General features: G+C 35.0%; 2 protein-coding genes and 1 non-coding gene across 3 annotated transcripts in view; 2 read left to right on the forward strand and 1 right to left on the reverse strand.

Moving 5' to 3' along the window:
• TRNAV-UAC lies at window positions 2,394-2,466 on the forward strand. Its single transcript has one exon. It is a non-coding gene; the product is annotated as a tRNA-Val (tRNA).
• LOC105176170 lies at window positions 3,407-5,226 on the reverse strand. The gene is made up of 3 exons (XM_011098896.2): window positions 5,003-5,226; window positions 4,837-4,900; window positions 3,407-3,900 (listed from the first exon to the last, which is right to left on the reverse strand). The coding sequence occupies exons 1-3, from the start codon at window positions 5,113-5,115 to the stop codon at window positions 3,640-3,642; spliced, it is 438 nt and encodes a 145-aa protein (XP_011097198.1). The 5' UTR covers window positions 5,116-5,226; the 3' UTR covers window positions 3,407-3,639.
• LOC105176171 (caffeoylshikimate esterase) overlaps window positions 10,379-14,079 on the forward strand; it is a 6,694-nt gene continuing 2,993 nt past the window's right edge. Inside the window, exons 1-5 of the mRNA XM_011098897.2 lie at window positions 10,379-10,532; window positions 10,650-10,843; window positions 12,163-12,192; window positions 12,970-13,096; window positions 13,179-13,325. Of these exons, the coding sequence (XP_011097199.1) occupies window positions 10,481-10,532; window positions 10,650-10,843; window positions 12,163-12,192; window positions 12,970-13,096; window positions 13,179-13,325 (550 nt within the window). The 5' untranslated portion in view covers window positions 10,379-10,480. The remainder of the gene's footprint in view (window positions 10,533-10,649; window positions 10,844-12,162; window positions 12,193-12,969; window positions 13,097-13,178; window positions 13,326-14,079) is intronic.

Below are 14,079 nucleotides of genomic sequence, written 5' to 3' on the forward strand. Positions count from 1 at the left end.
GTCATCGATGCCTTGAAATGATCCTGTAATTTGATTTGCTCCACCATTTATGTAAAAAGCATCAGTAGGAGGCTGATAGCTACACACTGAGGTGGTGTGAGCATATCATGTACATCGTGATGTCTTAAGAGAGGCTAACTTGTAGCCACCTTGGCATTAGCGTTGGGCCACCTCGAAGGAGGACAACCACACTCTTTTTGACGAGGCCTGAGGATCTAAGCAAACCATCGGACTCACTCCAACCACTCTTTAGGAATCCTGGAGCATATCTTGCAAAGAGGCTCATCTGATTAAGAGCTCCCAACAGAAACAATCTTCAAGATTTCCTCCGAATTTGCTGGATGCTTATCCATGGCAACTACGTGCCTGAGTCCCAAGGGGGCTGCACTCAGTCAACTAGTAGGAGACTAAGGCTACATAAAAGCGAGCTTCTCCGTCCCAGTAAAGGGTAACACATTTTTTCTGCAACACACATACACACAAAGTGCTTCTTTGTTTTTCATAATTATTTATTGACTTGAACGTTGAAGTGCTAGCATATTTTTTTAACAAGTTCCCTTTAAGACTTGTAGAAAATCAGGCCCAAAGACATCAAATTTGGACCTAAACTCAAACTTTCGGCTCACATCACAGATATATACGAATTCTGAAGGTTGATCCACCAAGTTCAATCTTGGAAACTTTGCAGGCTGAAGTTGCAATTCATTAATGAACTCAAATGTTCTACCAAATCAAAAGAAAAAAAGAAAAAAAAAAAGATATCAAACGTTCTTTCTTTAAGGGGAAATGGAAGAATTAAGATTCTTCAGGTCACGTTACTTATTGCAATTTATGTTTCATCTTCTATTTTATTTTATATATACAAAACACGTATATAAAAATTAAATCATTAATTTAATTTAACGAAAAATTTTATAAATATAGCGTGTAATATGAAATGTTGCAAAAAATATAACATAAATAATAATAGGTAATCTAATTCGAGAAACCTCCATATCCATTTCTAAAAGTATGAGATTAAGAATTTATTCGCTCTTCATTCATTTAAGTACAATTCCAAATAGATTGAGAGTGAACTGCTGTTGTTTCTTTATATTACTAACTAGTGTTTATGCTAGGTGAGATTAAAATAGATTGGAACTGCTGTTGTTTCTTTATATTACTAACTAGTGTTTATGCTAGGTGAGATTAATCTGTGTGTATATAATAAATAATTATTTATATATAAAATATATTTATATTATATATAAAAAAACTTCATCTTCACTTACAAATAGCAGTTATTTACACTGCGATACTAATTTTTTAAATTATAAAAAATACCTTATATATTTTAAACCGCGCCTACTCAAATTCTTCTTCTCATCTATGTGTTCTATATTATCTATACATACTAATATGAAAGTTTCACTGGCACCAATTCTATTTGTGTGAGAATATCCCTAAATTAATTAATTATTTATTTTAAATATAATTTATTAATTTTATATTTTATTTTTATTTACAATATATCTTAAAGGGTAAATAATTACTTATTATATGTACACAGGAAAGACATGCTATAACGGCTAGTTATAAATAAGAATAAGATATATAAACCAATATATCACATTTAAAAAACAAGAAATAAACAAAATAAAACTAATTTAGGGATATTATCAACACAAAAAGAAATTAGTGTTGGTAAAATACTCATGATGTTCATAAAATTAGGATGACCCAAAGAGGTCCAAGCAATTTAAGGAAAAAAAAAAGAAGGAAGAAACGGATAGCCCAAGAAGCTTAGGAGGAAGGGCAGAGGCCCAAGACATGATCAAAACCCGCCAAAATATTCGGCCCCAAACCTGCCAAAACATTTGCCACTCCTTCTATAAATACAGATTTACTCCTCCACATGGGGGACACCCCTCTCACTCTCTAACCTATTTTTTAAGCTCCATCTATGTACATTATTACGCATTTTTACACTTTTCATAATTTTATTCGCTCTTTATTTCATCTCGAATTTAATACTAACTTAAGCATTGGAACGATAATGCCTTTTTTGCAGGCCCCCATTCAGGATTTGTATCTCTTAGGCCCAAGTTTGAACAACATTCCATATCTATTGGATCCTTGCGTTTTTTGCATGCATCAACTTATATTAGTATAAATAGATAGTATAGAGCATATAGATAGAGAAGAAAAATTTGAGTATGGGTGGTTGAAGATACATAATGATATTTTTGATAAATTTAAAAATTGGTGTCATGGTGTAAGTAATCGCTATTTGTGAAAAACGAAACATTTTTATATAATATAGATTATAAAGTGATGTTTGACAAAAAAGTGTATATTGTTAATGTTTGTGCTTATTAGATTACTATATTAACACATAATTAATGTGAACATCTGATGCTGTGGTGTAGTGGTTATCACGTCAGTCTTACACACTGAAGGTCTCCAGTTCGATCCTGGGCAGCATCAAGTTTGCACGCCTCATGAAATAAGAGGGTACTTTGTATTTTTTTTTTTAAAATACAAGAAGATAAATTAATAAAAAAAAATTACAAGAAGGTGTTTTGCCACTTTCAAATAACACAAGAGACGGAGATGCATTTTGCCATATATATGACTTACCAATATAATCCTCGTAATTATAAGTAGAGAAAGTTACATGTAGGAATATAATATTAGTATAAAATGCTCGTAGATACGTAAAACATTAGGTGAACAATGAAAAGGTGACAAAATCTTATTTATTTTTTTTGTTTAGTTGAAATGTCATAATTATCTATTTATTACATTTTATATTTTAGATCAAATTCGACTCACCTAATATATTTTTAGACCCGACCCATTTATAACTGAATCTAACATAGTTTTTTGCCTTCCATACTGTACATAGTTAAATGAGATGAATACCCACACGTCTAGTAGGACTCGAATTCATAATCTTAAACTTATTCATGGTTCTACTTGAATTCATTATTTTCAACTTATTCATGGACCTTAGTCCATACTCCGCATACTTTACAAGTATTTTCATTTATCTCTAACAACAATATCTGGATGAAAATTATGGAGAGACCGTTGCTTTTGGAGCTTGCCTTCCTAAATCATTATAGCAACTTAGATTTTTTATTTCAAATTTTATTAAAAGTTTTATTTTATTTAATATATAGACATCATGAGTTAAAAAATACGTTATATTTTATTTAATGAAAAAATTATACAAACAACATATAAATATTAAATTAAAGAGAAACTAAAATATGATTTGAAATAAAAAATTCAATTTGCAATATGCTCTAACCCCAAACAAGTCGATCACACAATAATTTATCAGCTCGAACTCCAGGTTGCTATCTTTACAAATGGATTCTTGAACAATTATCTACTTTGGGAATCACTAGGACGAATAGTAAACTCAAAACTCTTCACAAATTGTATTAACTCATCAACTTCTAAACGATCAAAATTTCCCAGCATACTTCCTTTGGTCAGTCATGCTGAAAATGGATTATTCATCAAAATTCATCTATTTACAATATAAGCTATAAATTATCTGCAAGATCTCAGGTCTTTTCCGCCCCTTTTTGTGTCTTTTTTGTGTAGGCTTGAAGACGAAAGCTATTTCATATGTGCTGTTAACGAGCGCTATACCAAGGCAACGACCCCGGAACTTGGGGAATCAAAACCTTCAACTCTTAAAGCTGCTTGTTTGTTCTCAAGCTTTACTCTGGAATGAGCTGATGGTACTAAATCTGAATCAGAAGGAGATGAAACTGTGGTGGTAAGCTTTTCGACCCTGAAATGGGCATCTTGAACCAAAGGATTCCCAATTCTGCATGGTGGAGATCCAATAAAAAATGGGGGAGATGATGATACAGTTGCACATGGTTCTTCTTCAAAGCCATCCTGTAGAAACAAGAGAGATTATTAACAAATTGGCTCATCGGAATAGAAAGAGGAAACATAAGTAAGGGACTCTACAGGGTTATCCATGATCAGTTCCTTATTTGCAGCTCCTGCTGCCGATGACCTCAAAACCACAACTAATGGCAAAATAGCAATTGATGAAAGGGAATCACAATGACTTCTAGGTGAAACTCCATCTACGGATGCATAGTCGACCTTTACCTTCCATTTTTCGATGCCAAGTGAGAACTCCATATTTCACACAAAAGTAAATTGTATTCCCTCCCAAAAACCAGGATAATCTTGTAGAAATTAATAGCTAGTATTTGTAAATCAACAGAGATTTCTTGAAACCAACAACAATTGTGTGAAAATCGTTGTCCAACCATTCACGCCAATCTTTAGAATTGTCAACTAACCATAACTGAGTTCATCAAGTTGAAACAGATGTACGATAAACAAACTACTAGTCGTACACAGGCGTGGACTTAAACATAAAACACAACTTTAAGACACAATTCATTTGTATATTTGAGGTATGTCCTTTCATGAAAAGAGTGTACTTTGTCTACAATGTATTTCAATTCCAGAAACAGGTCAACATGTATGCAGACAAATGAATTGTAAGAAATCCATGGATATCAGGCATGTGATCACTATTTCACAGCCTCTGAGAAGCAAACTCAATGCATAATATAGCCAGAAACTATCCAACTTTCTTGTAACTCTGAATTCATCAGAAGTAAGCCACAACAAAACCAAAACAAGTAGATTTCTCAAAGCACGAAAACCCTTTTCGGCTAAGAATGAAAATCGATGTACCACCGACAATGAGATCCATGTACACAGTTATCAAGCATGTTTACAATTGGACATTCAATCATGCAAATAAACCACATTACTAAAACAATCGACAAATTATGTATAAAATTTTACCTCACGAATGATAAACTCAAGAAACTCAACCCCAGGTTTCGAATCAAACGCAATGACGTCATTACTGCTCCATTAACATGGAATGAACAACTCATTAACAACACAAAAGACCAAAATTACCATAGCAGAAAAAACAAAGAAAAGAAAAAAAATCAAACAAAGTTACCGTATGTGAAATCTCAAAGGGAGCACGGCCTTGTTGGTATTGGGGGGCACGACCCTACGAGGCTTAGGGCAAAACACCCGACCCATTGCCATTGGGTTGTCGCAGCAATCCATGATCTTTAAATTTCTGACATGCGATGAGAATTATTGGTAAAGTGAAAATTCAAAATTCGAAGGACAATACACTCTTATTACTTTTGGGAGAGAAATAAGGCAAATGGCCGATTTTTTGAGGATACATACCAACACATGAATGTACATATGTATATATACAACGAACACCTCTGGAAATAAACTCAAATTTAGAGGCAAAATTAGGATTTCACTTCAACTCTCTTGTGCCACTTGTTCTTGCCAATATTCTGTACAATTAATTTTCTACATAATATATTAATATCAATAAATAAAAAAAATAAAAAATATATATTTTTCTAAGTTAATGGAAATGAAAATAGATGATAGTCTTAAGATTATTTATTTTAGTTTTCTATATATATGTATATATATTGTCATTTTACATACTTTTCTGACGAAATAATGATATCATAGTTTTTGTGTTTTTTTTTAATAGAAAAGCGATGAATTTGTCATTAAGAAAAAACACTAGTTACACGAAGTCAACTAAACAACTTGGGTGCTCCAAAACACCACTCAACCAGAAACTCCTCTGACTATCAGACATTCTACCAAATAGTCTATCAAACCTCCAACCTAAATAAGTAGCCCAACCTTCTGTTATTCCTAGCCTCTTTATAATTGCCTGGAAACGTAACAATGTCATTTATTCTATCACCTCAAGCACCCTTAAGGGCTCCTTGACAGTCCCTTCCATCAGCCTTTGATTTCAATTTTGCCACAAAGCCCAAGTCAGTTAAAGGAACTGAGCTTGTTCGTCTTTCTTTGCTCAAAGACTTGTGAAATTCATTCTAATTTTCCCCATGTGTCAAGGGCCGCCCGCACACTCGGCACCCTTGATTCGTATTTCGGCCACTCAACCATTCTACATGGCCAACCAATCAACCTTCACCGACAGACACTGGACTTCCGCAGAGTTTTAGGTGTTGGTCTTTTATTTTACTTTGTTATGTTGCTTTGTTTTGTTTAGATTGCTCAGGGAATGTTAGGCATCTTTGGTGCGTTTTTCAATCTTTTTAATGTCTATTGCTTTCAATAGGATTTTCTTTTTTAAACCTATTATGGGGGGGGGGGGAGAATGAGTTCAAAAAGCTTGGTTTATGACGTGTTAGAGTCTCTCTCAAGGCGATCTCCTTGCTCTAGAATCGTTGTCCACTGTATATGAATTTTTCAGTTCAATAAAATCTCCTTTCTGAAATCACGTGTGCAATTTGCTGTCGTTGCTGTTGTTGGTCTCATTATTGTGATTCCTGTCGGCGCACTGCGCTAGTGCGAGCAGGAGTGTGTTGCAATTGGCGGAAGTAGTCAGCGGACTGCTAGCCACATGGTGCACGTTGCGGAAGGCGCCTCGTGAGACCCTGCCAGTCCACCAACGTGCGCCAAGGAATATTGGACAACGTCCAAATAACTTTTGCAAAGGGACATTCCAGTAGAATGTGTTTTGAGGATCCTATCTCAGGATTACATAAAATACAATGCTGATCTACCTCCACCCTCCTACTTAAGATTTTCCAATGTTGGCACAGGCCCAACACGGAACTTCCAAACCTGCACATGTACCTCGGTGGCAATTGTATAACCCACTAAAAGTCCTGGCATCCCTCAATAATAACAAGAAACAGGCGAGAAGAGGATGCAATAAGACGCTCACCTGACTCTACAATTGCCCCATATGCACTCTTGATCGAGAACATATCATTCTTAGTCAGTTTCCGCACAAGATTATTCTATGTAGTAAGGCCTTCACCAATCTACTGAGTACACCACATTCTCACCACCTCTCGAGCAGCCACTATACTTCTCCAAGTTAATGACGGTCGAGTCAATTTTCCTGCAAAGAGTTCAATTTTTCTACAAAGCAATTATATTTTGAGTTTAGTGAAATTTCAAAAGGAAGGGTCTTATTAGCAGCATTGTCACAGATAAAATCATTCATCCATGCTGGTTTATTTGTGGCTCTGGTTGATCTCCTAAGTGGCACCAGCTATTTTAGCAAAGATGATGTTTGGTCACTGTCCTCTAGTTCTCTATCTTCATCACTATAACTGATTGTTGGAAGAGGATAAGAGGTATTGCCATGTTCTTCCTTATGAAAAGGAAATGTTCCCTCATGGAAAGTGACATCTCTAGCAATATACATCTCATTAGTGCTTAAGTTCATGACTTTATATCCTTTCTTTCGTTGTGCATATCCCAAAAACACATATCTCATGGCCCTAGGTTCAAAATTTCTTTTGAATGGTGTGACATTGGTAGCAAAGCAAAGACAACCAAAAATCCTAAGGTGATTGTAGTTAGGAACTCTTTTATATAATACCTCATATGGTGTCTTCCATTTCAGTGTCTGGGTGGGCATTCTGTTTATTAAGTATGCTGACAAGCAGGGCTTCCACCTAAAACCTTTGAGGCAATTTAGCAAAGAACATAAGGGACCTTGCTACTTGTAACAAATGTTGATGCTTCCTTTTCTACAATGCCATTCTGTTGGGAACTGTGTGCACATGTCCTTTGGTGAATAATCCCTTTATATTGAAAGAGAACTTGACATTGTTCATTGGTAAACTTGATTCCATTATCAGTTCTTATCACTTTAACCTTTAGATTAAATTGTGTTTCAATCATCTTACAGAAATATTCCAATTTTTATTGGGCTTGTGACTTATGATACATCATGTATATCCAAGTTGCCCTATTATAATCATCTACTATGGTAAGCATGTAACCACAATATGTAATAGAATATTATCTGTATGGTCCCCATACATCAACATGAATGAGGTCAAATATTGCACTAGACTGAGAGTCACTAAGAGGGAATGGCAATCTATGTTACAATGATTACAGTACATTTGTCTCTTGTCAACAAAGCTTTTTCTCTTGGTAATCACTTTTCCCAAACTCTGCTTTCTTGAATCTTGAGATGAGCTGTCGTAATTTCATCTCTGTCAAAGCCAAGGATCCCTTAATGCACCTGTCTCTGTTTTTCTACTCTTAGGATCATTGAATAACCCTTAGAATCTGGTTGCGAACGTGATCATATGCATCACTCAAGTCTATCAAGAACTGCATCAGTTGGGTGGATCCAGTCTGTTTTGCTAGCTTCTTACCAACACCATAAGAACAAGAAGGCAAGGGGTCTAGGCTTGCAAGTTCATCCCATAGTTTCTTCAACTTGGTGTAAACTGCCACTGATTTATTTCCCTGTGTAATTGAGGCTATTTTTCTTGGGATTTGGTAGAGCAAGGGTCCATTGCTCTCACCAAATCTGGATTCAAGTTCAAGTCATAAATCCTTCGCGGATGTTGTATAAAGAAATGCCTCTGCAAAATTTTTAGATATGGAGTTTAAGATCCAAGAAACTACCGTATAATCTATTCTTTGCCATTGTTCAATCTCACTTCTGTCATGGGTAGGTTTCTAGCAAGTGCCATCAATGTATCCTAATTTCTGCTCGGCTCCAAATGCAAATTTAATGGATCCCACCTAAGAAAAGTAATTGTTACCGTATAAAGGAACTGATACCAGACTCATTCCAGGGTGATCTCCACCCTGTAGCTTCATAATTTCTGACATTTGTTGTGTTTTAAATTCTTTTGTTTTTCCTCCTTCAGTTGTCGTCTTGTCAGCCATGGCGTCGTGAGGGCAAAATGAAGGGATGACTAGTAATAAGGGGAAAGGAAGTAATATAAGTTGTATGATCTTTTACTATTCTGGTACCATGCTGAAATCATACGGAGAGAAGCAATGCATCCATGGAGGAGGAGGGTTGAGAAAATCATAAAGTTTTATTTCATAGAATTAGAGAATTGTAATGTGAAAAATATACAGTGTTGGGTCGTGTATATATACATCACTTGAGGAAGAAGAAGAGAGGTTAACTAACAAACTAACTCTCCTAACCTAACTAACTAAAACTACCAAGAAAATGAAAAAACTAATCAACGGATAGAAAGAAGCGCATTTATTGAAACACGTTTCTATAAGTAAAATACAATAACATAAAGGAAGAAAAAAATTAATACATTTGACTCGATTTAACTTATTTTCAGTGCCTCTTTGAGTCTTTGACATGTCGGCTTGAACCTTGGACGACTCAATTTGCACCTTTATGCATTAAATAGTTCTTGATAGAAAAGATGTCCTCCGTGTCGATAAAAGAAAGGGGGAGGGGGGATTAGGAGAAAATAGAAACAAAATAAAAAATAAAATGCAATATTTTGATCATAAACTCATTAATTCACCCTTGAAAATGTACATATGAGAAATATTAGTGAAGGCACGCAGCCTTTGGTCCTCAACATTGAGCATTCAAATGTTGTAATTAATACTCAAGTCATTTTCACACACTTTTATTCTTCAACTCAATTTAGTCATACACCTAATATTGACTTTGACAAAATATAATATTTATGACAATTTATCAGTTCTTCATAATATAAAATAAAATTATATCACTGTCCTCTAAAGTAGGAGTGTTCGGTTCGGTTAACAGAAAAATTTGTATGCCGAAATGACATCCTGAAATTTATTTTAGTTTTAATATCATCTAAAGCTAAAGTATGAGATATGGACTAATAATTCTAATATATAGTGAATAAATACATTTTGTTGTAATGGATTGATATTGTAACAATAAAATTTATATATATTATATTAAATATTTATTTATAAGAAAATTATCTAAACGTATTAAATTATCTATTAAGCTTGTTTTTAATATAAACCAAAATACTATATTTAAACTTATTTAATAATTCTAATATCTGGTGAATTTTGAATATAAATTTTATTTAATATTGAATATGGTGCACTTAAATAATACTTATAAAAACATAAAAAATTTAAAAAAGAGGCTCGTGAGCTCACAAACATAAATTATAGAGCTCGAGAGCCGAGCTCGAATGCGAGCTGGCTCGTGTGGCTCGGCTCAACTTGCACCCCTATTGGCACACATTCAAAGGATTTGTTATTAAAATTTTCAATCCAATGAAATCTAAAAGAATTTAAAATTTATCGATATTAAATAAAATATAATTTGAATTTAAAATTCAATAATTTTAAACAAATATAACAAAAGTTTGTTTCTAAATCCCTGGTCCAAATATATACTTCTATAAGAAGAGCTTCAGTGACTGAAATGTGATTTTGACTGGAGAAAGATTTTCTTACTAGGAACCAGCAATTTGCGACCAAGAAAGGAATAAATCCAATGGCATTCCACCAACCAAATATCCGAACTATCACGCAACTTCACGTTCTGGCATCATTCGCACTTCTAACTTCTCTCTCTAATCCGAGAAAAAGACACTCACTCGCACTTTGAGTTAATTAATAATAAATTCAGATGCGCATGGCGTTGAAATCTTCTGAGCTGTATAAAAGGCACTCTTTCAGAGGTAAACAGAAACCAACTGCACCATTGTGTAATCCTTCTTTCTTTCGTCATCCCTTCTACTTTTCTGGTCTTGATTTCCTTAAATCTTGGTGGGTTTTTCATTTTCTGTGGGAACCAGAACTGAAGGCCAAGATTTTTCGTGGGAAGAGAGAGAGGGCCGTGAAGGTGATGGGAAATCCTGTGAAGTTTGAGGGTGTGAGCGAGGAGTTGCAGAAGATTCTGGATGCTGACATGGACCAGGTGGGGCCCAGGAGGCGAGCTCGTGAGGCGTTCAAGACCATTCAGCTCTCCATTGATCATGTCTTGTTCAAGGTATGTGTGAATTGCTGCTTATATGAATAGATTTTACAAGAATGATATAGAAGTTATGTGTTTGTTTGGCCCTTTTCTGGGAGTTGAATCTTGTGAAAAAAGAGTTGGAATTGCTTGTTTTTGATTGATTTGGATTGAGGTGGTGCTTGGTTTACGTGAAAGGTTGAATCTTGGAAATTGATGTGTTGTAACTGTAATTGGGAAGCTGTGGTGACATCTGAAGGGAAAAGATTGTTCTTGTATGCATCTTGTTCTGATGCTTCAAAGGGGAAGTGAGAACAGATGTTTCTTTTGATATAGTTGATGACAACTGTAAAGAAATCATCGTTGGTCTTACCTGTTTCAATTTGATTGCATGGTCCTGGTAAGATTGAGTTTTTGTTGGTGAACTTTGTTTGTGATTGAATTAGCGGGAGTTTGAGATTTGAAATATGTTACTATGACTCATGATTTCTGCTGTTTGATGCCTACTGAATTAAGGCTACTTGATGTGTTTTACAACATAAATTTAATAAAATTGGATCCTAAATGGTTGATTAGCAACACGGGATGCGTGTGTAGATGTGCAGTAGTAATAACTAATAAGGATTATATTTTGACACCTTTGATAGAATAAAACATGAGAAAACAGGAAGAAGATGCCGGTATGGTTAGGAGAATAAATGAGGATCTTATTTGGTTTGTTGTCTGTAGCACAAGAGGTCAGGTGCATCAAATGGGCGAAGTTGTTCTTTTTGTCATTGACGAAGTTGATGATGATATAATATATGGGAATATTATTACCCAACAGTCATGTTCCTCACCTGCCATATATTCACATTATGAATGCTTTAAGACAAAAAGTTCTTGTAATTACTTGCTAGAAAATGTACTTTTCTGGTTATTGCAGTCAACATATCCACTTGGTTTTGGCAACTCGGTACATTGTTGATGTGTTTAAATAAATTTGCATCTTGTGTCCCCGAAAGTACATCAATTTTTCGCTTCGGTATGCAAGTTGCCATACATGACGCAACAAAATAGCATCTTTTAATATTTGCCTCCCAGCAAGGCATTTTCGATTTATTCCCTAATCTTTTACTAGCAGTAAAGGATCATCTGAGTCTCATATTCCTTTCTTGTTGCAACTCCAAATTCACCATATCTAGACTAACTCTGCATGTGTTTCATAAGGAACTTTCTGGATTTTTTGTTTTGTTTTTCGTTTCTTTAGGAATATAAAATGAATTAATCTTTCTCCAAGCAAACTTTATTCTGATAGCTATACCTGAAGTGAAGTCCAAGTGAGTACTTATGTTTACTTATTTTACATCTTGCAGACTCCATATGATGGATTGAAGATGACGGAGGTAAAGCATTTCAATTTTCTCTCTTTTAGTTGAAATGTTAATTACAGAAAAACCAAAGGCAGAACCCATATAACCCATAAAATCCAATATTTCTCTTATATTTCTTTTTCTTTTCTTTTTTTTTCTTTTTTTGTGGTGGTGGTGATGATGGTGGGGTAGCGGTGGCGGGGGTGGGGGGGTGTGCGGGAGGGAATATAACTCCTCTATTTGTTAATGTGCCGGATTCAATCACTTAGTTCCTCCTTTATACCTTTATGCTGAGATGTTTAGTTCTTTGGCTGTCCCGTAATAGAGCATTAATAGTCTGGCCAGGATCAAAGATACTAAAATCATAATCTATTCCAGTTCGAAAATTTCTCTGTAATATTTTAACAATGATGTCCTGGCTCATATGCCTCGTATTAGAATATCAATTCCCTGACTGTTTGGATATTTCTTGTTCAAAGTGGATTTCTATCTTGGAACCAGCTTTTCTTGATGAATTTAGTTTAAAGGTGCTAATGCAATGCTCAAAACCACTTCTCCTTGCTGTCGTTGCACCATAGCCTTAAACCACGGGTTTCCACTCTTCCTTGTAAATGGCTAGCTGTATTCCTAGATATTGTCAGTAGACCTCCTCTACACAGTTCCAGATTCACTTATTAATTTCTCTTTGAGAAGGTGAAGAAAGGCCTTGAAGAATTTGCTTATTGTTGCTTTCTTTTGTTATCTAATTGCACTTAGTTTAAAGTTTGTGATGTTAATGGAGAAGGATGCTTACTTTAGATATGTTAACAGTCATATGAAGTGAACTCTAGAGGGCTGGAGATTTTTACAAAAAGTTGGCTTCCAGATAGTGGTTCCCCGAAAGCAGTGGTTTGTTTTTGTCATGGTTATGGAGATACCTCCACTTTTTTCGTTGAAGGTATTTGGTTCATAATAGTACTTAACGCTACTGTCTTGATTTGAGAATATTGGCATTTATTGATTTTATGCACTGTCTGTAGGAATTGCCAGAAAGTTAGCTTCTTCTGGTTACGGAGTTTTTGCTATGGATTACCCGGGATTTGGTCTATCCGAAGGTCTACATGGCTATATTCCGGATTTTGATATTTTAGTTGATGATGTTATGGAGCACTATTCAAAAGTGAAAGGTAAGATATGAGGAACCTGCACCTTCAATGGGAATTTCAACGATCTCTTTTGAATGAATTTGTTTCAGTCACCAAGAGGTCTAGTGGTTCAGGCTTTGGCCTACACACTGAGAATGGGATATGAATATACCCTTCAAGATAGAAATGATGAGATAATTAAGACGATGCTTGTAGTGGCAATAAACAAGCATTTTTAATGATGAAGATGTGCGAATTGAACTAAGTTAGTTGCCTATTTTCGCCTTATCCTAATTTATGACATGATAGTTATCAATTCCTTGCATCAGAACTGAGAAAATTGTAGTCCATAATTCCCAGTATATTCTCTTAAGTTTGCTGGATCAAGACCTGCTCATGTTCAATTTTAGAGGTTGGATGTGGAGCAGATAGTTTCTATTTACATAGTCATCTACATCGCCATCCTTATATCTGATTATCTTTCTCAAAGAGTTCCATATTCTTGATTTGCTATCAGTTTCAGTTTAGTCTGATATGTTTTCTAAACCTTGCATTACCTTCCTTATATGTCTGAGATAATAAACACCAAAATTATATCCACCGCAGCATGATCACATTCACATTGTATCATCCACGATCACTTGCTCAGTATGATCTATTTCCTTGTCATCAAATACCGGAGTCGGTAAAATGGAAAAACAGCTCAGGCGTTTCTCCACCATCTTATTCTGAACATCTTGAAGCTTTTGATCCATGCGATGAAATGTTTGATTTTGCTCCATACTAGAGATCAAGT

Source organism: Sesamum indicum, linkage group LG13 (genome assembly GCF_000512975.1).
Source record: "Sesamum indicum cultivar Zhongzhi No. 13 linkage group LG13, S_indicum_v1.0, whole genome shotgun sequence".
In the NCBI taxonomy this organism is placed as follows: Eukaryota; Viridiplantae; Streptophyta; class Magnoliopsida; order Lamiales; family Pedaliaceae; genus Sesamum; species Sesamum indicum.